This window comes from Chelonia mydas, chromosome 1 (assembly GCF_015237465.2).
Source record: "Chelonia mydas isolate rCheMyd1 chromosome 1, rCheMyd1.pri.v2, whole genome shotgun sequence".
NCBI lineage: Eukaryota > Metazoa > Chordata > Testudines > Cheloniidae > Chelonia > Chelonia mydas.
In genome coordinates this window covers 48,291,724-48,314,671 of record NC_057849.1, presented here as the reverse complement: position 1 = coordinate 48,314,671, position 22,948 = coordinate 48,291,724, and the positions used below count along the sequence as shown (strand labels likewise).

The 22,948-nt window shown below is 46.3% G+C and overlaps 1 protein-coding gene across 3 annotated transcripts in view; it reads right to left on the bottom strand.

The window, feature by feature from the left end:
* PDS5B (PDS5 cohesin associated factor B) overlaps window positions 1-22,948 on the bottom strand; it is a 259,687-nt gene that overhangs the window by 195,361 nt on the left and 41,378 nt on the right. For all 3 annotated transcript variants that reach the window (XM_037892188.2, XM_037892184.2, XM_043531708.1), the window contains exon 3: window positions 8,082-8,285. In XM_037892188.2, the coding sequence (XP_037748116.1) occupies window positions 8,082-8,285 (204 nt within the window). The remainder of the gene's footprint in view (window positions 1-8,081; window positions 8,286-22,948) is intronic.

Genomic DNA, 22,948 nt, shown 5'->3' with positions numbered 1-22,948 from the left:
TATTGGAGACTGACAGGATAATACAGCTCTAGTAGTTTAAAGCTGAGTTTTAGTCCACCGATAACAGGTCTGAACGTTAATTTATTTGCACAGATTCTACACCAAAATACACACTTCTGGATTTCTTTCCAAATGGTTCAAAAATTATGTATCCCTACCACAGGAAAGTGTTAAGCCACAAAAGCTGCATGACGAACTTCCAGAGAAACAAGCTGAGGCTCATCAGTTAAAGTACTCAAAATTGAAAGGATCAAACAAGAAAAAGAGCATCTGAGATTACCTACAACCCCAAACAGAAAAGCATTTCGACTTTGAAGGTCATGCTCTTCATATGAAAGATTTATAGGATTTACCTATAATCTGGCAAACACATACTGATAACCCAACATTCCTCCACTTGGGAGAGAAGATTGCAGAAACAGCAATGGTTTCCAAATCATAGCCAGGAGATGGCAATACCTGAACTGGTACACAGAAACACAGGAATTGGTATACAAAATCAGATCAATGGCCCCATGTAGTTCAGTATCCTCTCTGAGACAGTGACCAGATGCTTTAGAGGAAGATAAACTCCCCTATTGTAGACAGTTATAGAACAACATGTCCATACAGAAGCTTCTTCGAGAAGCCAGTTGGCTTTCTTTATCCTAACCTGAAGATTCTCAGTATCCATAGAACTGGTTAATTTTTTTTCCATTTTACTGAGCTCTTGGGCTCAAATACAACATATCTCTTGTACACCTCTATTATACACACATCCCACACACACCTCTATTTAGAGAGGAGATGAATAGTCACAAGTCTTTTCAATACATCTTCCTATGAGATTCTCTCCAGCAGAGCACACATTCTTGTTGATCCTGGCACCTTCAACTAGTCATACACATTGCTGGGTTCTAAATTAACTATTTAGAAAACCTCTGGGCACCACTGTGGACAGTTCATTGAGAACTTCAATGCAGCGTGTAGTGGCAACCAGAGACTATATTACACAAACTACATTAAAACATTAAGGTTACAAAGAAAAGCATTCAGGAGTTAAGGTTGCACAGGCATTTCCTAATGCAGAATAGTAAATATGCATTATGATACTGTCTTTAATTATATGATCATAAAATAGGTTTTCCACAGGCCGCTGATTCATTCAGTTCACAAGATGGACAGAACTCATTTAATGAGCTGCTACTCACTAGTTTTTTTCCCCCATCATTGTTCAGTGCATGGCCCCAGACCTTGTTTACTATACCCTCTTCTGAACACAGAACTATTAATTTCCTCATGGGCTTTTCTATGAAACTCATCACTATAATATTTGAATGCTTCACAAACATTCACAACCTCCCTGTGAAGTGAAGCAGAAATATTACTCCCATTTTACAGACAGAAGATCAGAAGTATCCATTAATCTTGAGTGCCCAGTTTGAGACCTGGAATCTGATTTTTTCAGAGTACTTAGCGTTGTATACGTTCAAGTCACATCTTCCATTGACTTCAGCTGAGTCCTCAGCACTTAAGCAAATCAGACCCCAAAGTCTCAAGGGCAATGAGAATTAAAAAACAACTGCTGATGATCTCTAAGTCTGGTAAATGACTTGCCCTTCATCACATGGGAACAGAATTAAATTCTCCTGAGCAGCATCCAACTTGGCTTAACCATAATACTGTCTTTTCTCCTTCCACAATCCCTTGCCTCATTCATTACAGACCTTCCAACTTCCGCAACAAATGAGACAGGTTCCTACAGACAATAGCCTCCTTAACAACACAACCCTGATTCACTCCCAGAGCAGGTCCATCCTGCATACTGAATGAGGCAGGAGTCCCGTGGAAAAATAGTACATGATCATGTAATTAAGGACTAACATAACGCATATGAACTGGCAATCTTAACTCTACCATTTCCTAATTTTGACTGCTTGACTTTGCAACCTCTGTAATGTTCTTTTAACTAACACACACACACACAGAAATTTACCAGACTTTTAAAAAGCTAACACATTCCATCATATTAACCCCCACCCACTTGTGTCAGCAGCAGGGATTTTTTAGATCCACCGCAGAGACCTCTGCCATTGAGCTAATGGAGTAACTGAAAGCAACAGTAAGTAGTCACCCTCTGTGTGAACCAGTACTAGATGAGGATGAGACACACACACTCTGCTAGTATGTTTCAAAACTATTTTCTGGCAGAGGAACGGTGAAACTCAGGAATCTTGGCATTCGTTCCAGGCTGTAGAGGGGAGTGTGCTCTTGTAGGCATAAACTCTGCTGCCCATTCCTTCCAAACTTGAATCCCTCTGCCCTGGCCCTGTCTTGTCTATTCATCACCATGGCTCTTTGTCCCAGCCCCAGTGTTCTCGCCTCAGGCTTCTCATCCTAATCCAAGAGTCCTTGCCCAGCCAATCTTACTATTCCCATTAGGGCTCCCCATCTGAGTCCCAGTCTCCCCCATTTTAATCAGTCTCCTTGCCCAGCCAGTCCCAGTTCCCCAATTCCAACTCCTTCCCCAATCGGTCTCTTCTTTAACACCCAACCTCCAGTTCTTGCCCCGCCTCAAAGGTTTCACTACCACCACCAGCTCCCAGTGCCTGCCTCCATTCCCAGCTCCTCATCCAGGCTCAGTCTCCCACCTCAACTTCTTGCCTCAGTCTCCCCACTCCTTATCCCAATATCTTTGCCCAGCGAATTCCTGTTCTCCCCACTCCCCCGACACAATCTGGCTCCTCATCAGATCTGTCCCAGTCACTTCCACCTCCTCATCTAATCTCAGGATTCCCCAATGCCCTGTTTCCCTCAAAGATTCTCAGTCCCACTCTCCTACCTCAGTCTTAGCCTCCTCTTTACCCCAGTCCCAATACCTCCCTTGGGCTCCAAGTCTACTTGCCCAAGTTCCAGTCTCCACCCCAACTCTACAGTCAGTTTCTTTTCCTGCACCCTTCCAATCCCAGTTTCACCAGGCTTCTTGTCCCAACCTACTCCTTTCCCTCCCATTCACAGTCCAACTTTTGTCCCCTTTGCCTTTGAGTCAGTTAGCTTTTTCCCTCCGCACTGTGTGGGGGCTAGTAGGGAGTGGTCATTGCAAGCAGAAGACGACAGACTCCCTACTCTCAGTTCTGGTAGCCAACACCACGCCATTCTGCAGCAGCTGAGAGTAGCCATTACAGGGTAAGTCTGACTGCTTCTGAAGCCCTGGGCTGGAGCATATTCAGTCACTATTCAGAGATGGTGCACGTGCACATACAGGAGCTGTGAGAAGACTAATGATGTTCTCTCCCTCTGAGGCGATGGCATATGTGCAGCCTCCACTAGCAGTTGAGACAGGATGGAGCATGCTCAGTGAAGACAATCTTTGGAGATTTTAGCTGCTGAACTCTAATCAGTCTCAACTAAACAGGTACAAATTGAGATTTTTCAAAATCTTATAGTAATTTAGCCAAATTAGGGCAAATTTTCACAGGAATATCAAAGACAAAGGCCACCTGCCTGCCACGTTTCAAGTCCCTGCTCCAAAGTATAGGGGCACTAGAGCGTCTCAAAGAAAATGTCACCAGTATGTATTTTTCTCTAACCTCATTCTAAGAAACAACTGAAACATTTTGGATGGAGTTTTCATACAATAACTTCAGCCTGAGTCAGACATCCAGAACGGAAAATTTCAGCCCAAATGGTCAAAGTTCAAAGTTATAAGGCTCTGAAAATAGGCTCTTATAATGGCAAATGTCAGACAACCTTAATTGGTGGACTACTGACTCCACCTATACCAAGGAATAGGACAGAAAATATTGATTTACATAATGGCATTGTAATTCCAATTATATGCCCTAACTGTACTCATATATTTTAAAAGGCCAGAAGGAACGGTTTGAGTATTGGCCTGCTAAACCCAGGGTTGTGAGTTCAATCCTTGAGGGGGCCATTTAGGGATCTGGGGCAAAAATTGGGGATTGTTCCTGCTCTGAGCAGGGGGTTGGACTAGATGACCTCCTGAGGTCCCTTCCAACCCTGAGATTCTATGATTCTATGAATCACAGGATTTTAATGCCAGAAGGCACAACTATGAACATTTAAATCCGATTTTCTTATCTCAAAATACAGAATTTCACCAAGTGATTCTTGGATTGAACCCATAACTTCTGGTTGAGCTAGAACATATCTGTCAGAAAAACATGTGAATCTTGTTTTAATTTGGGGCCAGTCACGTTCTCATTGCCCAACAGGGGACAGCTTAAAATGGCCTCATTTTTACAGTGTACGGATCACGCCTCAGATGAATCTCCCCTTTGCTCAAGAGAAGTTGTGCACAACATTCTAACTGCAGAATATTCTATGTGGACCCTGAGAACAACACTGTATTAATTGCACTATCAGATTCTTTCATGGGAGACTCAAGGCAACAGGGCAACAAATCTTTGAGTGGGCCTTAGAGCCTGAAGCCCAACCTCAATTTCAGGCTAAAACAACGTATGCCTGATTAAAAGGCAGAAAGATTTAGAAGGAAAATGGTGGAGTAAGATCTGGGAAAACAAAACACTGGTCCAGAAAGAGGCATTCTTCCCCTTACCTTTTTCCCCCATGAATATGAAGAAATTATCATCGTTGTTTGTATCAAAAAGTCTTTTAGCCCTGCAACCAGGACACCTGTGAACTCATTTCATGAATATAAACTGTCTTAGTGTTACACACTATACCCTATATTTACTATTTTTACAGGACTACAATAAATTTTGTACAAAGTATGCCTTATAAGATCTACTGAAAATTACTGTCCTGGTAAAATGTGTTTATCAACACCACATATAAAGTTATAAGATTCTACATGCTCCAAGTTTAAGAAAAACAGGCACAAACCAGTGCTTCAGAGACAAAGACATATGAGCACCTCAGCCAGGTATCAGCATAATCAGATGAACTATCACCTAGGTAAGTGACCATTCTTTGACAAGAAGAAGGTTGTAAGCGAGAACTTTATATATTGACAGTGGAACAGCTGGGAGTTGGTATGTAAGCAGATTAGTTGTCGCTTGAACCACAGCTGGAGATAATCCTCAAAGAGGGGAGAAGAGCATAAGAAGGGGAAACAATGGCCTCCAAATCACCTAGGCTCCCCCCATCTCTACTCATGGAAGCTACAATGCTTGAAAGACAAAGGAGGCATCATTGAACTGGGGAAGGGCTCCTGGCTGGGAGCCTTTTCAGTCAATACAGATTGCTGTAAGCATATTATGAGATAAAAATCTTTGCTTTGAATCCATTTAGCTTGCTACATTAGGTATTAGTTTACGTATTATCATTTATTTGATTCTTAACCAATTCTGACTTTATGTCTCATTACTTGTAATCACTTAAAATCTATGTTTCTGTAGTTAAAAAACTTCTATCTAAACCTGTGTGTTTGGGTTGAAGTGTTGGGGAACCTCCACTTGAGAAAGTTGGTGCATATCTCGAGTCCTGCCATGAGTGCAGGGGACTGGACGAGATGACCTCTCAGGGTCCCTTCCAGTTCTATGATTCTACAATTTTCCATTGATGAAATGACAGACTTTATATGAGCTCATATTGTCCAGTAGAGAGCTGTTCAGTACAAGATGCACATTTCTAGGAGAATTTCTGCTCCTGGGAAGTTGCTGGTGTTGCCCTGTATGTAAATCATGCGTGGCTGGCCAGAACATTCATGTAATTCAGTTGGGAATGATTTTGCATGCTAGAGGCTGTGTGTGAACTGGCCAGGAGTGGTAGTTCTCACAGCAAAACAGTGGAAAAGGCACCCCAGGATTGGTGAATTGAAGGGACAGCTGTTCAGCAGTACAGATTGTACCCCGTGTAAGGTCATACTCAGCAACAGTCTGCTGCACCACTGTTTTATAAGAAAGTGACTCCACTATCTGCCCTTTCTTTTTTCGTGTCTTTGATACACTTACAAATTTACCTCTGAAATTTACAATTCTGAAATCTGCAAACAAGAAGACTAGAGAAGTGAAAGCCAAGAGCAGAAGACAATGAACAAAAAGACACCACCATTTTTTAAATACTAATTTTCACTGCTGCCTATTTTAAAAGAAGAGAGAGCCCAACCCATCAGTCAAGATTTAGACAGGGTAGTGAAAAGTTGTTTGTTTTTGTATGTTTGGGGGGGTCGGGGGGGGGGGGGAAGAGAAGGAGAGAGAAGGTAGGACTGGTGTTCAGTGTTCCCTATAATTTTTTACGTGCATGCGGAGAATGAATTTTGTTATGGGCACCAATATGGAGGTGATGTGTGGCGGGGGTGGGGCCAAGGGGTTCCAAGTGTGGGAGGGTGCTTGGGGCTGAGTCAAAGGGTTGGGATGCGGGCTCTGGCAGGGGACGTGGGGCTCGGAGTAAAGGAAGGGGCTCAGGGCTGAGTCAGAGGATTGGAATGTGGGGGTGGGGGTGAGGGCTCTGGAGTGGGGTTGGGGAAGAGAGGTTTGGGGTGCAGGCTGCCCTGGGGAGAGAGAGGACTCCCCCCAGCCCCCCCCGCCTCCGCATCATCTTGGGCCCGGCCAGGGAAGAGATACCTCTCCCTGGCCGTGACAGCTCCAGCCGGGCCTTGGGAGGGGTGCCTCTTCCTGGCCACCTTTCCCTGCCAGCGTGGTCCTTAATAGCCTGCTGCGCAGCTTAGAAGGAATTTAGCTGGTGATTTTTTGTTTTGTTTTTTTAAATGACAGAGTAAATCCATCTAAACTGCCATAAAACGAAAGTTTCTGTAACAAAAAGATTACTCTGCAGCTGCTTGTTTAAATTGTCATTTCCTAATCAACCATCTCCACCTAGTTGGGCTATGGGTATTTCACGTAACGTAGAGTAAGGTCACTCTTAAAACTTTGCAACTTTCAAGTTCTCAGCAGAAATGATCACTCTCTCAGTTGGGTGGAGAGTAACACCATAATTTGAACTATCTGCAAACATACCTTTCTTCAGTAAAATAATCTCTCCCCTCCAACAGCATATCTACACTGCACACTAAACTTGGTCTCTGACTCTGGTTTGAGCTCAAGCCCCCCCATCAGTTCACACAAATCAGTCCAACCTAGTCAGCAAACACTCAGAACCCAGGTCCTAGAACCTAGACAGACGAGTGGGTCAGAGTCAGAGTCCCGCTGCAACTCAGGTTCAAGCTATTACTTTGCAGTGTGGACGCACTTCAAGTAATGGACTAGAGTCAAAAGGTCTACGTAGTGCAGTGTAGACATGTTAGTATGGCTGAGACCTAGGTCCAGCAACTGTAAAATCAGGTTTACAATGCAGCGGGGCACATAAGTGCAGGCTTGGAAACACCAAGTCCACAAGCCTGGGTCCCACAGATCCCGTGCAGTGTTGAAATACCCCAAAATGCTAACTGAAAGCACTAGAAATCACTATTTTAGAAGTGCTGGTCGAGGGGATTTTGCTGCTCTCTCACAGAAGGATCCTGTGGAAGCTATAGACCTGTCAACACTACTAAAAGGACAGCAGAGTAGATATTCTAGTTAATCTCATATTGAAAACAGATATAAAAAGTTAATAATTCCAAGAGCCTTTAAATATTACATATGGAAACAGAGGCTGCCTGAGATATAAGGTGGGTGAGATATCTTTTATTGAACCAAATTCTGCTGGTGGAAGGTACAAGCTTTCAAGCTACACAGACTAAGCAGTTTGAAATCTTATAACTTCCAACAACAGAAGTTGGTTCAATAAAAAATATTACTTTACCTATCTTGCCTCTTTCATAGGTTGGGACTACAGTTACAACAGTTATGCTTCTCACCAGTTATATTTGTTAAGTCTACAATATAACTGAGTTAGAAGATCTAATTACAACACTGTTATCTCCCGATTTTTATAGCAGCTAAATTTGCAGTGCAGACAGAACCTGTGTCCCCATAACGAGGTTAAAGCCTTGGATTTCTCAGGTAACTTATTTTTATTTATACAATAACTAGTAAACTTGTTGAACCAGAAGTAGATAAAATGATTTGGCTTGGGATGCAATGGGTGAAATATATTCGTTCTGCCCTTACTCTCCCACCACCTTTTTTTTTTTTATTAAACATACATTTTCCATGTGCGTACTTATTTCAACTTACTTTCAGTTTATCTGGTGAGGTGTATGGAGCTTCAGGAGCATAAATTCTGAAAATATCAGCAAGGCAACATGCTACCAGCAAGCGCACATCTTTATCAGGGTGTTTGAGAAAAAAATCTGAAGCAAGATGTAATGCAAGATTTAGATACAGCTCCTTTTCTTCTTCAGAGTCCTGGTCCATATCCATGAATGTTTTCACAACCATCTACAAAAAAAATTAGATCAATATATAAGTGAAGCTCTCTAGGTAAACAGGTCTTCATTCAAAATAAGGCAAGAGCTCATGCAATTCTACCCTTTCTCCACCCACCCAACACTCAGCTTTTGCACAGTGTTTAATATGCCTCTAAAGCAGCCGTTCTCAAACTGTGAGTCAGGACACCAAAGAGAGTCCTGACCCTATTTTAATGGGGCTGCCAGAGCTGGAGTTAGACTTGCTGGGACCTTGGGGCCAAACCTAAGTCCAAGCCCCTCTGCCTGGGGCTGAAGCCCAAGCTCCACTGCCCAGGGCCAAAGCTGAGGAAGCCCTTGGACTTCATCTTTTCTCCCCAACACACACACCTCTGGGGCGGTGGGGCTTGGGCTTTGGCCTTCCCAGCCGGGGCAGTGGGGCTTGGGAGGGCTCAGGCTTTGGTGCCCCTGTTGGGTAGTTATTTTTGGTGTCAGAAGGGGGGGCGCACTGCAATTAAGTTTTGAGAACCACTGCGCTAAAAAAGACAATTCACTGATTCGACTGAGATAAGAGGTGTTTACCTGTGCATCAGCCATGCACAGGTAAACCCAGAAAGCAAAAGCAGTCAACTTTTATTAGGAAGCTTATCATTTCTGCTTTAAAACATTTAGAGTGACACAGACAAAGTTGACAAAACCCGAATCTGAACCTTCCCCCCCCTTTATTTCTTTTTGATATTTTAAGTTTCTGTCCTCTAAAACAAAGGTTGAAACAAGCTTCTTACCAGGACAACTCACCAACTAAAGCAGAGTGCACTGGGTTTTAATGCAATCATACATTAACCCAGGACTTTATACAAATTAATAGTATTTTTATTACAGGAGCACTAAGCGATCCCAATCAAAATCAGGGCCCAACTGGGCCAGGTCCTGTATAAACATGGAGTAAAAATGGTCCCTACCCTGAAGAGTTTACAGTCTAAATGGGAAAGATAGACAGACAGAAAGAAAAACTAGTGGCCCAATAAAATATGTTGAAGACATTCAGTCACTAGTCCAATTTAAATAAAACGCTTGTTTGAAGGGGGGAAATAGATGTATTATGTATTATGTATTAGAATGAAATTCCAATACCTACTTTCCATAAGATGCAATTTATTTTATGGGATATTTTTAAATTGAAGAATCTAAGTCATTATATAAGAATTTCTTATTTGAATCACGGAGATGTAATTATTTTAATTAGTGCAACTGCCATTGGATGTAACAAAATGGCAATTAAAGCTCGATCCTTCACCCATTAAAGTTAGTGGCAAAATTCCCACTGATTTTAGTGCTACAAGATTAAGGCCTTAAGAGATAGATTACTTGTTAAGTGGCTCACTATGCACTTACTGATAAAATACTTCAAAACAACTATATTTTATTATCATAATATTTTTAGATATGGCGAAATCAGAAATCTCTTCTGGCTGGCCAGATACCAAACCAACCTGATTTATGGCAATTCTCTTGCATGTTTGAAGGACCTTCAGAGATGCTAAACTTCAAACCACATTAGAAACAGAAGATTAAAATTATAATCTGTGTGTTTCTAATGTACCCATATAATTTCCATTGGAAAATGAATCTCCTTTCCTACTTAGCCCAGAAGAAATCAGTTGCTTGGGCTATCACACCACCAAGTCCCTTCCAAATTCCAAAGAGGAATTGTTTTTGTTACAGAAGATTGAGTTTCTGTCATTTATTAATGTACTAATAAACTACTACTTGGGCTTCAAATGAACTGAGCCACAAGTATGCTTCGTGTTCATTCTGGGAATTAGCTTGAGTTCTCTCCTATTTTGCATTTAAACCAAGTTCACCATTTGTCAACATTTAAATGTTCGTTAGTTTTGAATGACCACTACCACCAAAAATATACAACAAAATTGACTTTTTTTGCATTCTCATGTCAATTTGCAACTCATGGAAGTGAGGAATTAACATTTTTAGAACTAGGTGAAGTGCAGAAAGCCACTAGCATAAGTTTCTCTATATAGATCAGCCAATACTCTTAAATCCTGACCTGAAATTCTTCTACTATTCAAGTATTGGATTTTCCCTGAGCTCACAGTAACAACTATGCAGAATTGTGCGAAATTGGATTATGGTACTAGGATGAAAAACAGTTTCAGAGACTAGGATGAAATTAAATATTTTCATTCGTGACTTAAAGGATTTCAAACCAAGTTTCCAGCGCTGAAAACCATCCTTCCACCTAGACACAAATGTGATGCTTGCATATAAAAAGATAAACAACTAGGAATTGTAAAACAATTCAAAATATTTGAAGACTATAAACACCAAAGAAAGAGATGAATTATTCAAGAAAGTAAGAGGAAGTATAACCAGAAGCATGGGCTGAAACTTGGCTGATCTCATTAGTTGCATTTTGAGGCCCAGGACTCATGAAAGGACTCATAATTTAAAATGTGACTTATATTTCTTTTTTGGATTGTTTGGTGATTAGAGTGTCTTGTTCTTTTCTAATGAGTCAGCAACTACTTTATATCCACTGGCTTATCAATTAGTTTCTCCCCCTGAATACTCTGAGAATGACAGCAGTTGCTTTTCAAATCTGCCTTCCAAGAGTGCAGCCACCATGCACCTGCAAGATGCTATGCTGTACTCCGCTCCCCTACCTGAGAAGCTTAAGTCAGGGATGCAATCAATACAAATGCCACTGGCACAAGATATGGAGAAAGGAACAATCTGTAGGAGTTTGACAGTTAGCTGGATGGATTCCAATAGAAGCCTGTCTAGGCCAGGATCATTACAGCTAAGCACAGGATGAGGATTCCCTTACAACTGAATAGGTTGCCTTGAAATTATTGTGCATTCTCATATGCAGGAGAGAAAATCTCTTTTCACAGGTATAGCTTTGTCCTTTGCAAAGGAAGAAAGTGCTACTTCAGCTTTGGGTTGGCTCACAAGGTCTGTCTTACTTTGGTGATCATTATAAAGTGTCTTGGAATATTTGCCTAGGCTCTTGACCTTTGAAGAGGCCACACTCCTCTATGATTTTTAGGGCAGCATATAGCAGCTATATACCTGTAAGAGCAAACTACAATATTCAAGATTAAAATTTGTCCTGAATTTGTTTCTTGGGCATCAGGCTCCAATTCAGAAAGCTAACTTTCTTCCCATGAAGACAAACCAACTAGTCTAGTCCTGTTCTATTCAGATTTGTTTTCTTGCTTTTCTAATGCACCTTCCATCTCCCACAAAAAAATTTAAGGATGAGGTGGAAGCCTCTTCCTCCACTCCTTTGCACAGTGAATCCTAGGTATGATAGTGCTTGACTTTTTTCCCCCAAGCTGAGTCTTCTGCTCCAATTCTGAAAGGAAAAAGCATGGGGGAAAGAGCGGTTTACATTACCCGCCTACTGAGAGCAACTGCTAACCTTCAGCCTTTATTGGTATTGCATTGGGGGCTTGAAGGTCACTTTATTGGTCCTGACAAAGATAAGGAAAGGTATCTCAGGCATTTGTCCAAGGATAATCTGTAGGATGGATACTGTGATGGGTTCCCCCCTAGCCTGATGGATAAGTGCGTAGTGGGATGTGAAAGTGTGGAGGGATGACCAGGTGGCCACCGTACAGATGTCCTGGATAGGCACCAGGCCAGGAAAGCTGCCGATGAAGCCTGCGCCCTGGTTGAACGGGTGGTGACAATCGCTGGAGGTGGCACATTTGCCTGATCGTAACAGCAGGGAATGCAGGCGGTGATCCAAGAAGAAATTCTTTGAGCGGACATTGGATGACCTTTCATCCTGTTGGCCACGGCAACGAACAATTGTGTCGACTCGCAGAATGGCTTGGTCCTTTCAATGTAGAAGGCTAGGGCCCTCCTGACATCTAGGAAATGCAACCTATGCTCCTCCTCTGACTTATGCAGCTTTGGAAAAAAGACAGGTAAGTAAATGTCCTGGCCCACATAAATCTGTGAAACCACCTTGGGCAGGAAAGCCGGGTGCAGCTGCAGCTGGAAAGTGTCTTTGTAAATGACCATATAGGGTGGTTCTGAGATAAGTGCCCTAATCTCAGAGCCCCAGCAGGCAGATGTTATTGTAATAAAGAACGCAACCTTCCAGGACAGGAGAAGGAGACAGCAGGAAACCAGGGGTCCCATGAGCCATGACAGCACAAGATTCAGGTCCCACGGAGGAATGGGGTCCCTGATGTGCGGGTAGAGGCGCTCGAGGCCCTTGAGGAACCTGGTAGTCATGTCCTGGTCAAAAACCGACCTACCCTCGAGTGGTAGATGGAAGGCCCGTTCGGGCTGAACGCCTTTATCCAAGAACTAACAGGAGAACAGCTTCCATTTGGCCAGGTAGGTTGCCCTAGTGGAGGGCTTTCTGCTGCCCAACAGAACCTGTGGGACAGCAGCCAAGCACTCCTGCTCCTCTGCACTTAACCACGCAGTAGCGAAGCAGTCAGATGCAGCACCTCCAGGTTCAGATGCAGAAGACTGCCGTGGTTTTGGGACAGCAAATCCAGCCTGAGTGGTAGCTGCACTGGAGCAGCCACCCAAGAGGTTCAGAAGCATGCTGAACCAGTGCTGGCGCAGCCAAGCCATCACTACAAGGCCCCTCTTCGCCCTGTCCTGCTTGATCTTCATGAGGACCCTGTGAATCAATGGCACTGGGGGATGGGGGTGGGGGAAAAGGTGGAAGGCATACAACAGAGCCCCAGACTACTGAAGCAGAAAAGCGTCCAACAGGGTGCCCCTGTCGATCCCCCCAAATCGAGCAGAAAACACAGCATTTCCTGTTCTGACTGCATGCGAATGGGTCCACCTGAGGAGTCCCCCACCTCTGGAAGATGAAGGTGACCACCTCCGGATGGAGGGACTGTTCATGGGGAGACAAGATGGTCCTGCTGAGGTGATCTGCCAAACCGTTCCTGGCCCAGGGGAGGTGCCCAGCTAAGGTGCCTGGCTAAGAGACGCATGTCATGTTGGAGACAGAAGTCCCAGAGCCTGAGGGCTTTGCAGCAAAGGGCAGACAATCTGGCTCTGCCCTGCTTGTTGATATAGAACATATACGTGCTGTAGTATCCGTCAGGACCTGGACCACCCTCCTTTTTATGTGAGGTAAGAAGGCTTGGCAGGCCAGGCAAACCAAGGGAGTCCCACAGGTTAAAATTGTACTTGCCTAACAGGGCCTGGTGGTTAGACACCCAAAATTGCAGGCTGGCCATCAAATAAATCTTTGTGCCAAATAAGTCCAGTCTCTTAGCGTCTTTGTTTTTCAGTGTGCCACCGACTGGGCCTGACCTGTCCCTTTCATTAACAGCAGACATGAGCAGTGACGCTACTGGAGAGTGTATACACAGCTATTTGAACCCCTTTTACAGGGACATAATTCTTTTCTGCCAACTTAGACGTAGGCTGAATGGGAGAAGGTCTGTCACAGCCATTTGGCAATCCTGATTGGACAGATAGTGCGACCCGGGCTGGGGTGAGAGGAGGATATAACATTGAAGAGGTCATCAGACTCCTCCATGGCCTCCTCATTTTTTAATTTCAAGTTGGTAGCCACCCTTTTAAGAAGAGCCTGGTGTTCCTTGAAGTCATCAGGGGGACAGCTCATGTGGGAGGGACCTGCCACCGCTTTATCCGGAGACGACGATGATGATTGCTCCACCGGGGGAGGGGCAGGTTCCCCCTCCTTCTCTGGGGATGGCTCCTTAGGTGCTGGAGTCCAAGGCGCTGCCCCTGCGTCTGACTCGGTACCATGATCCGACTCTAGTGCCAGCAGTGCCAAAGGCAGTTTGTCTGAGGCAGCCAGGGAGGATTGGTGGGAATATGGTACTGGCATTACAGGCACACCCCACAGGTTCCAGTATGGCCATTGAGCAGGCCACTGTCCCTGCTGCCACACCATACCTGCAGATACTGCATGGGTTTCATGGGTCCCAATCCAACTCCAACCATTGCCCTTCCAGCATCCAGGGCGGAGCCACTGAGGCCTGACTTTGCCCACTGACCCTGGTTGGCAAACAGCGAGGGTCGGTGCCTGCCCAACAAGCAGTACCGGGGAGACAGAGACTGGTGCCATGACAGAGAGTGATCCCGCCCAGGTGGAGACCAAGGTCTGGTAGACCATCTGCGCAAAGGTGACCTGCGCTGTGACAATCTTTGGCAGGAAGCTTGCCGGTACTGGTGGCACGGGGACTGGTGCCTCGACCCCAGTGTCCCATGTCTCGCAGGGGAAGAGCACAGTGTTGGGAACCTGGGTCTTCTAACCGGAGATGCTGTGCCGAGGTCCTAGGCCACGGAGAGCTATGCCTGCAGTCTAGGGACCGAGGATGGTCCATTGGCCTAAGGGGCAGTCCCATGATCGGCTTGCCCTTAGGTGTTGGGGTCTTAGCCGAATCTAGACCCCGGTGCGGTTGGCCTGCTTTTCCTTTGGCCACCATGGCCACTTCAGGCAATGAGAGCCCTAAGAGGAGTCAGATCCCTGGCAGGCTGGGGAGGGGTGTTTCCAACCCCAGCAGTACCCCCCGTGAAGCCCTAGGACAGGCACATGGCCCGAAGCCCCTTTCCCTTCTAGTGCCAGGGGGCTCTTCTTTTGCCGCTTCTTTAGCGCCGGCAAGGGGAAACCAGGCCGGGCCAGGCCCGGTACTGGCGATACGCTCCACATCGATGCCGAGATGCTTGGCGTGGGGTCCAAGCAGGAGGGCTCCAATGCAGGACGAAGTGCATTCTCCATGAGGAGGGCCCTCAAGCAGATATCTTGCTCCTTTTGGGTTCTAGGGTGAAAGTTCTTAGAAATTCTGGACTTGTCCTTTCTATGGGACTCCCCCAAGCACTTCAAACAGCTGTCGTGGGGGTCACTAATAGGCATCGGCCTGATGCATGACGAGCATGGTTTGAAGCCAGGACTCTTAACTACCAAACTAACCTAACCACTTAGTTTGCCATTAAGTACCTACAAACTATATGCAAAGAAGATACACAATGGGCTGTAAAGAACCACTAATGCAGGTGCTCCGAACAACTGTCACGAGCAGCAAGAAGGAACTGAGAGGGTGTAGGATCGGCAGCATCTAATATACCAACACATAAGTGCGGCACTCAAGGGGGAGTTACAGCTGACCCTAAGAATACAGATAAGGCAAAAATCGCTGATGACTGTGCACGTGGGCGCGCACACATCTAGAATGGAATCGAGAAGAAGAACAAGAACAACAACAAGACGACGACGAAGACGACCGACGACGGACAATGACGAGGAGGATAATCATATTCAGCAAATGGTAACTTCCACTGACGTTTCACATAACCCATCTTGTACAAAATGCATTACAATTATGCCATAATCATATCAAAATATCACTGTCAAGAATATGGGGTGCAGTGTCAAATACTTTTCCTCCTTTCAGTTGTGCCTTCTTTAGCTCCCAAAAGGGGAAGTTACTCACCTTGCAGTAAATGAAGTTCTTCGAAATGTGTGTCCCTGGGGGTGCTCCACTCTAGGTGACCGTGTGTCCTGGCGCCGGTGATCCAAGATCGGTAACAGTGCCTGGTCGGGACACACACGATCAGTTGGTATCTCCCGTCTCGTTGGAATCTTCCTGAGTGCATGCATCCCGCACCCTCCTCAGTTCCTTCTCTACCGTGGAGAAATCATATCAATACTCCAAAGTAGAGGGGAGGAGGGCAGGGAGTGGAGCACCCACAGGGACACACATCTCAAAGAACTTCAGTTACTGCAAGGTGAGTAACTTCCCCTTCTTCTTCGAGTGCTGTCGCTGTGGGTGCTCCACTCTAGGTGAATGTGTAGCAGTTCCCACTATGGTCGGTGGGACATTGGAGATGCGGCAGTGAGTACTGTAGAGAGTACTGTGTGGCCTACTATGGTGTCTGTTGTGGTATCTTGCGTGATAGCATAGTGCTTGGCAAATGTGTGTTCAGTTAACCATGTAGCTGCTTTAGAGATGTCAGAAATGGGTACGTTATGTAGGAAGGCAACGGATGTCGACATAGCTCGAGTGGAATGAGTTCTAATGCCTTCGGGTGGTTGAATATTTTCAATACGGTAAGAGGATCTGATATAGTCAGAGATCCATTTGGACAGACGTTGCTTAAAGATAGCCGTACCTTTCGATCTTTCATTAATGGAGACAGAGTCGTGGGGACTTACAGAATGGCTTAGTCCTGTCTAAATAAAAGGCAATTGATCGCTTGAAGTCAAGAGTATGCAGGGTTGCCTTTTGCGGAGTCTCGTGAGGTTTAAGATAGAAAGTAGGTAAGTATATTGGTTGGTTAAGGTGGATACCACCTTAGGGAGAAATTTAGTATGTGGTCTCAGAGTGACTTTGTCTTCGGAGAAGGTTGCGTAGGGAGGATAGGCCATCAGGGCGCTTATTTCACCTACTCTACTTGCTGATGTTATTGCAACTAAGAAAGCTACCTTCACAGACATATGAAAAAGAGATGAGGTAGCCAAGGGCTCGAATGGAGGTTTCATGAGACCGTGAAGAATGAGGTTAAGATTCCATGTAGCTGCCCTTGGATACATTTCAGGGTAGAGATTTTGTAGGCCCGTGATAAATCGTTTTATGCTGGGAGAGTCCATGGATGACGGTAGGACATGCGGAGTAGGTAAGGATACCACAACTGTCTAGGCCAAGCCAGGGCAATAAGTATGACCCGCGCATTATCGTCTATGATCTTCCGAAGAACCCTGTGTAGCAGAGGGATTGGTGGGAAGGCGTACAAGAGAGTTGTTCCACAGGATGAGGAACGCGTCTCCTAGGGATGCAGTCCCGAGTCCCACTCTGGAGCAAAACAGGTGACAATTTCGATTCTGGGTTGTGGCAAAAAGGTCTATTGATGGGGTTCCCCAGAGGGAGAAGAGCTGTTGAAGTATTGCGGGGTGCAGTTCCCATTTGCATTCTGTTGAGAAGTGTCTGCTGAGTGCGTCGGCAGTAGTATTGTGGCAGCCGGGTAGGTATGAGGCAATGATTTGTATTTGATGTTGTGTGCACCAATTCCATAGTCGGATGGCTTCCATGCATAGGGAATGTGATCAGGCTCCCCCTTGTCTGTTGATGTAAAACATACATGCTATGTCGTCTGTTAAGACCCGAATAGATTTGTTCTTTATGAGGGGAAGAAAGTGAAGGCATGCTCGTCACATTGCTCTGAGCTCTAAGAGGTTTATGTGTAGGCGTGTCTCTGATGCGGACCACCAGCCTTGTGCCCTGTGTCCCCCTAGATGTGCTCCCCAGCCAATTAGGGAAGCGTCCATGGTGAGCATGAGCATTGGGAATCGTTGCTGGAAGGGAATGCCCATGCAGAGGTTTTCTGGTCTTGTCCACCAGTGTAGGGAAGCTAGAACATTGGGAGAAGGAGTTAGCAGCATCCCTAAGGTGCGTCTGTTGGGTTTGAAGTTGGAGTTGAGCCAGCCCTGAAGACATCTCATGCATAGCCTGGCGTGCTGGACCACGAAGGTGGTGGCTGTCATGTGACCAAGGAGCTGTAGACAGATTCTTGCCTGTGTCCTGGGATGAAGAGAGAGCGTGCATATCAGTTGTATGATAGCGAGGAACCTGTGACTTGGGAGTGAGGCTCTGCTTCTAATTGAATTCAGATGAGCTCCAATGAACTCGATCTGTTGTGTAAGTGTCAGGGTGGATTTCTGGACGTGTATTTGGAGCCCTAGGCTGTGAAAGAGGGAGATGGCGAAATGGGTAGCTTGAAGTGTCTCGCCATAGGAGTTGCCCTTGATGAGGCAATCATCCAGGTAGGGGAAAAAGTGTGATTCCATGTCTGGGGAGGTGAACCACGACCACGGCTAGGGTCTTAGAAAAGACTCTCAGCGCTGTGGAGAGTCCAAAAGGAAGAACTCTGTATTGAAAATGGTCGAGACCAATTGTGAATCATAGGAAGCGTCTGTGAGCTAGATTAATTGGTATATGAAAATAAGCGTCCTGTAGGTCAAGGGCTGTGAACCAGTCCCCTTGATCCAGTGCAGGAATTATTGTGCCAGGTGTGACCATCTTGAATTTTTTTAACCTCATAAATTTGTTCAGTAGGCATAGGTCCAGTATAGGCCTCCATCCCCCAGTCTTTTTCTGGGTCAGAAAGTAATGGGAGTAGAACCCTTTCCCTCAATGTTGTGTCGGCACAGTTTCCACTGCGCCTAGTTGTAGAAGGTGAGCCACTTCTATGCGAAGTAAGCGCTTGTGAGAGGGTCACTGAAAAGGGACAAGGAAGGGGGAAGGGTAGGATATAAAGGGGATAGAGTAACCAGACTGAACTATTTCGAGGACCCAGCGATCCTGTGTAATCCGCTGCCAGGCATGTTGAAAACTCTGGAGGCAGTGGCTAAATGGGCAAGTAGGCGGTGGATTCAAGGGGAGGTCCTGCAGACCCTCTACCAACGTTTCAAAATTGTTGTTTATTCCCCAGTGCGTGGGAGGTGGTTGCTTGAGCTTGATTTTGTCTGCACTTAGGGGGTCTAGTGCGACTCCTAGTTATGTCGTATGATTTGGGTTGAGGCCGATAATACTGTTGTGTGTGGGGTCTTTGGTAGGGTTGGTATTGTCTCCTGGGAAAAGATGGGTGAATGCCCAGGGTGTACAGTGTCGCTCTAGAATCTTTCATGGTGTGGAGGAGTTCATCAGGGTTTGGTTGTTGTTTTTTTTTGTTGTTGTTGTTTTTTTTTGGGGGGGGGGGTGGAGAAAAGTTTATCCTTATCAAAGGGGAGGTCCACCACTTTGGTCTTCAGATCTTTACGGATGCCAGAGCCATGAAGATCTGCACATAACCACAGCAGTTGCAGTAGTAGGGCTGCTGTGTCTAGAGCTGCTTGTAGGGCAGTTCTGGAAATTAACTGGCCCTCAACCAGGATTGATTTGAAGTCTGCTCTCCTATCCTCTGGAATGTAGGAGGCAAATTCGAAAAATTTATTGTAATTATCGAAGTCATAGCTGGTGAGGAGGGCAGAATAATTCGCAATTCTGAATTGTAGAGTGGAGGACGCGTAAACCTCGCGACCGAAGATGTCACGGCGTTTAAGGTCCTTGTCTTGAGGGGTGGGCCGATATTGCAGCTGTTTTGTTCATTGTGCAACTGCATCCATGACAAGAGAGTTCGATTGTGGATGAGAAAATAGGAAGTCAGCGTCCTTAGTGGGAACATAGTATTTACGTTCAGCCTTTTGCAAGTTGGTAATAAAGAAGCTGGAGTTTACCAGAGAGTGTCAGCTGGCTCCAAGAGTGCCTTGTTTATGGGGAGCGCGATCTTTGAAGGCGCAGAGAGTTGAAGGATTCTGAGGAGTCTGTGTTGTGTTTCCTGAACCTCTTCTAAGGAGATGTCTTGACTGAGTGTCACCTTCTTGAAAAGTTCTTAAAATTGTTTACAGTCGTCCACGTTCTGCGGAGGCGGAGGGAAGAGGATGCTGTCTGGAGCTGATGGAGAGTCAGGGGTCGGTGAGTCAGGATATGGTCTGTAGCTCATGTTCTCAGAAGGGGGTTCAGGCACTCTAGAAGTGGACAGAGCTGGAGATCGAGGCACAGAAGGAGGTAGTGGTTTGGTAGAAGAAGTCTAAGAGTGAGTGGTAGGACGATGTGGCCAAGGGTACCACTGAGGCCAAGGCATAGGATAGGAGAACCCAGGTGCCGTCCACGGAGGGGTGAAGTAGGGAAACTGAGACTGGTGGTTGTGAGCCATGACCTGAGGCAGAAAAGGCTCCAGTGGAGGAGGAGAGGCAGGTGGGGAGAGCAACTGTTCAAAAAAATGAGCCCTGTGTGTCAAGGAGCAGGGCATTAGGCTCAGGTGGCACTGAGAGATCACCTTGAGTGAGAAACTGTTGCTCCTGCTCCCTGGGCTGCACTGAGCCTGGACTGTGCTCTAGCGCATTGTCAATTGAAAGCCTCATTGGTGCCCCGGGGCATGTGGAGGAGCCCTGCAGGGGGTCCGTTGCTGGTGCCAGGGCAGGAGGCAGGCTCGCTGCCGACATTCTTCCTGGCAGTGTAGCAGAGCACGCAGTTGGCACCACGGCTATTTTTAGCCCAGAGGAGGTCGGTGCTGATGTTCTTGTCGGTACCAGAGCAGAGTGCGCAGTCTGCACCGCGGCTATTTTTAGCCCGGAGGGGATCGGTGCAGACCTTCTTGTCAGCACTGGAGCAGAGCACACAGTCGGCACCGAGGCTATTTTTAGCGCTGAAGCTCTTGGTGCCACAGAAGCCTTCCCAGCACAGGAGGTCAGGTTCCTGCCTCTGCGGGAGCCATGGCTGAGGTGTCGTGACAGCGTTCTGCGCTGTCAATACAGAGGGTAAGGATCTTGCGGGAGACCCTTTACCCTTGTTAAAGTCTCTCCTCAGAGACTGTTGGGCTTCTTGCCTCCACTACAGAGAGGGTGAAGCCATGCTCCCAATTGGCTATGATCTGGTCAGGGAGCATGAGGGACAGGGTTTAAGTTTCCCCGTCTCCGAAGGCAGCTGCAGAGATTTTTCCATTAGCAACATTTTAAGGCACAGGTCCCCGTCGCGACGAGCCCTGGTCTTGAGGCTTGCAGTGAAGGCATTTTGCAAGGACAAGTGTTTCGCCAAGGCACTTCACACATCATGTGTGCCCATCAGATCTTGGCATGGAGACCTGGCAGGAAACACACTTCTTGAATCCTGAAGCCCCTGGCATATTGAATTAGAAATGGCAGGGGAAAGTGTCTCAGCGGGAGACAAGCCTGAGGTGAAAAGTTTTTGTTTTTGGTTTTTTTTTTAAACTAAGTAACTAAACTATTAACTATTCTAAGGAAGGGAAACAACTGGGATGTAACTAATAACTATTTCTATGACCTTTGTTACTGTTTCCTACTGAGACCAGGGAAGAGAAGCAGCACTACCCTGAGTCCCGTCGAGAAGGAACTGAGGAGGGTGCGGGACACATGCACTCAGGAAGATTCCAACGAGACGGGAAATACCAACTGAGTGTGTGCGTCCCAACCAGGCAATGCTACCGAAGATCTCCGATCAGCAGCACCGGGACGCACCGTCACCTAGACTGGAGCACCCACAGGGACAGCACTCGAAGAAGCAGCTAGGATCCTCTAGCTTGAAGGGTATAGCAAGGGGATATAGAGAACTAGCTCTGGCACATAATAGGAGGTTCCAGAAGCTACTGTTCTCAAGCATTGGTTCTCTGGAAGACAGACCAACTGTGACTCCAATCTCAAGCCTTGAAACAACTAAGGTACAGCTGCTAAGGCTACCTGCAAGTGGGAACCCACTGAGAGGTCCATTGGGTACAGGAACTGGTTAATCTACCCATGTAAGGACAGCGGTACTGGATAGATGTCAGAGCTGGAGAATAGATAGGGCAGCCTTTTACTGGTACCTTCCCTGCAGCTCAGCTGTCCTCCACACTATTGCCTTTTTGCCACAGTCAGGCCCCGACGCTGTTGATCAGGTTCGGGCAATTTTGCACTCTTTCCCCACTTGTCACATCTCCTAAGGAGTGACTAGAGTGGGAGCACCTTCAGCTGCTCCTCCTGTGATGCTACTTGGGTCTCTGAGCAAAGTAGTCTTAGTTCTTGCCTTGCTGAGGGTGGCTTGAGCAGTCAATGGCTAACCTGATAACATGAAACGTCCTGGCTGTAGATTAGAGAAGATGTCACATCTGTTGATACAATGAAGCACTGGCACCAGAAATGAAGTTTTGCCTTTCCATTACTTCTGGGCACGATGCTGCACCTTCCTCATTAAAAAGGGAGCAACTCAGGTGAGATATCTGAGATACAATCCCATGTCTTGCCAGAAAGCTCACCAAATAATTAATGAAAATTTTATACTTCACAATGACCAATTAGTTTTGCTTGCTTATGTTTTCGACTTTTATTAGATGTCATTAAGAGTTCTGCAGCAGGAAGGTCTGGAAAAGACAGCTTGCAGCTGCAGCAGCAATCTAACTAACCGGTTCCGTGAGAGCAGGGCTCCCATTCCCATCTGTCTGTGATGGGTAAGTTTTGTTCTCCCTGTGATGCAGTGTTAACCCCACACAAGGCCTGGAAAGGTCAAGATAGCTAAGTCGGCCAATTAACTGCCCAGGCTGCACCTGGACGAGGAGCTAGGGAACAGGGAATTGATTAGAAAGGGCTCAACTAGGTAGGTAGAAGTGGGGCCTATAAAGTCAGGAAGCTAGCAACAGACACTGGCTGATTCACCCCCTGGGAAGAGGGAGGAGGGTTTGGAGCTGGTACACCCACAGAAAGGAGGGGAACCAGGAATTGTAGGAAGCATTCCAGGGAAGGAGCAGTGAGGGCTGGGAGAGAAAAAGCACAGGAGTGCTGGTTTGAGGGTCCTTAGACTGGAACCCGGACCAGTGAGCGGGCCCAGGATCCCCTATGGGCCACTAAGGAAGTGGTACCATCAGTGCAGTGCTGGAGAAGACTGCCTAAGACAGTTTGTGCAGAAGAACTTTGGGTAAACCCCTCGAAGGGGATACCACAGAGTGAGTCAGCCGGAAGGCTAAGTCACAAAGAGGAGGCTGCAGTTCCTGGAGCAAGAGGGGCTGCAAGGCGAGATGACACGTAGAGACACTGCCGGGGAGGGCAGCACCCGACAAGAGCTAATTCCCAGAGCCACCAGGAGGCAGCGCCACATGCCGTGAGTGGACCCCATGACACTGCCCTTAAAGCTGCAA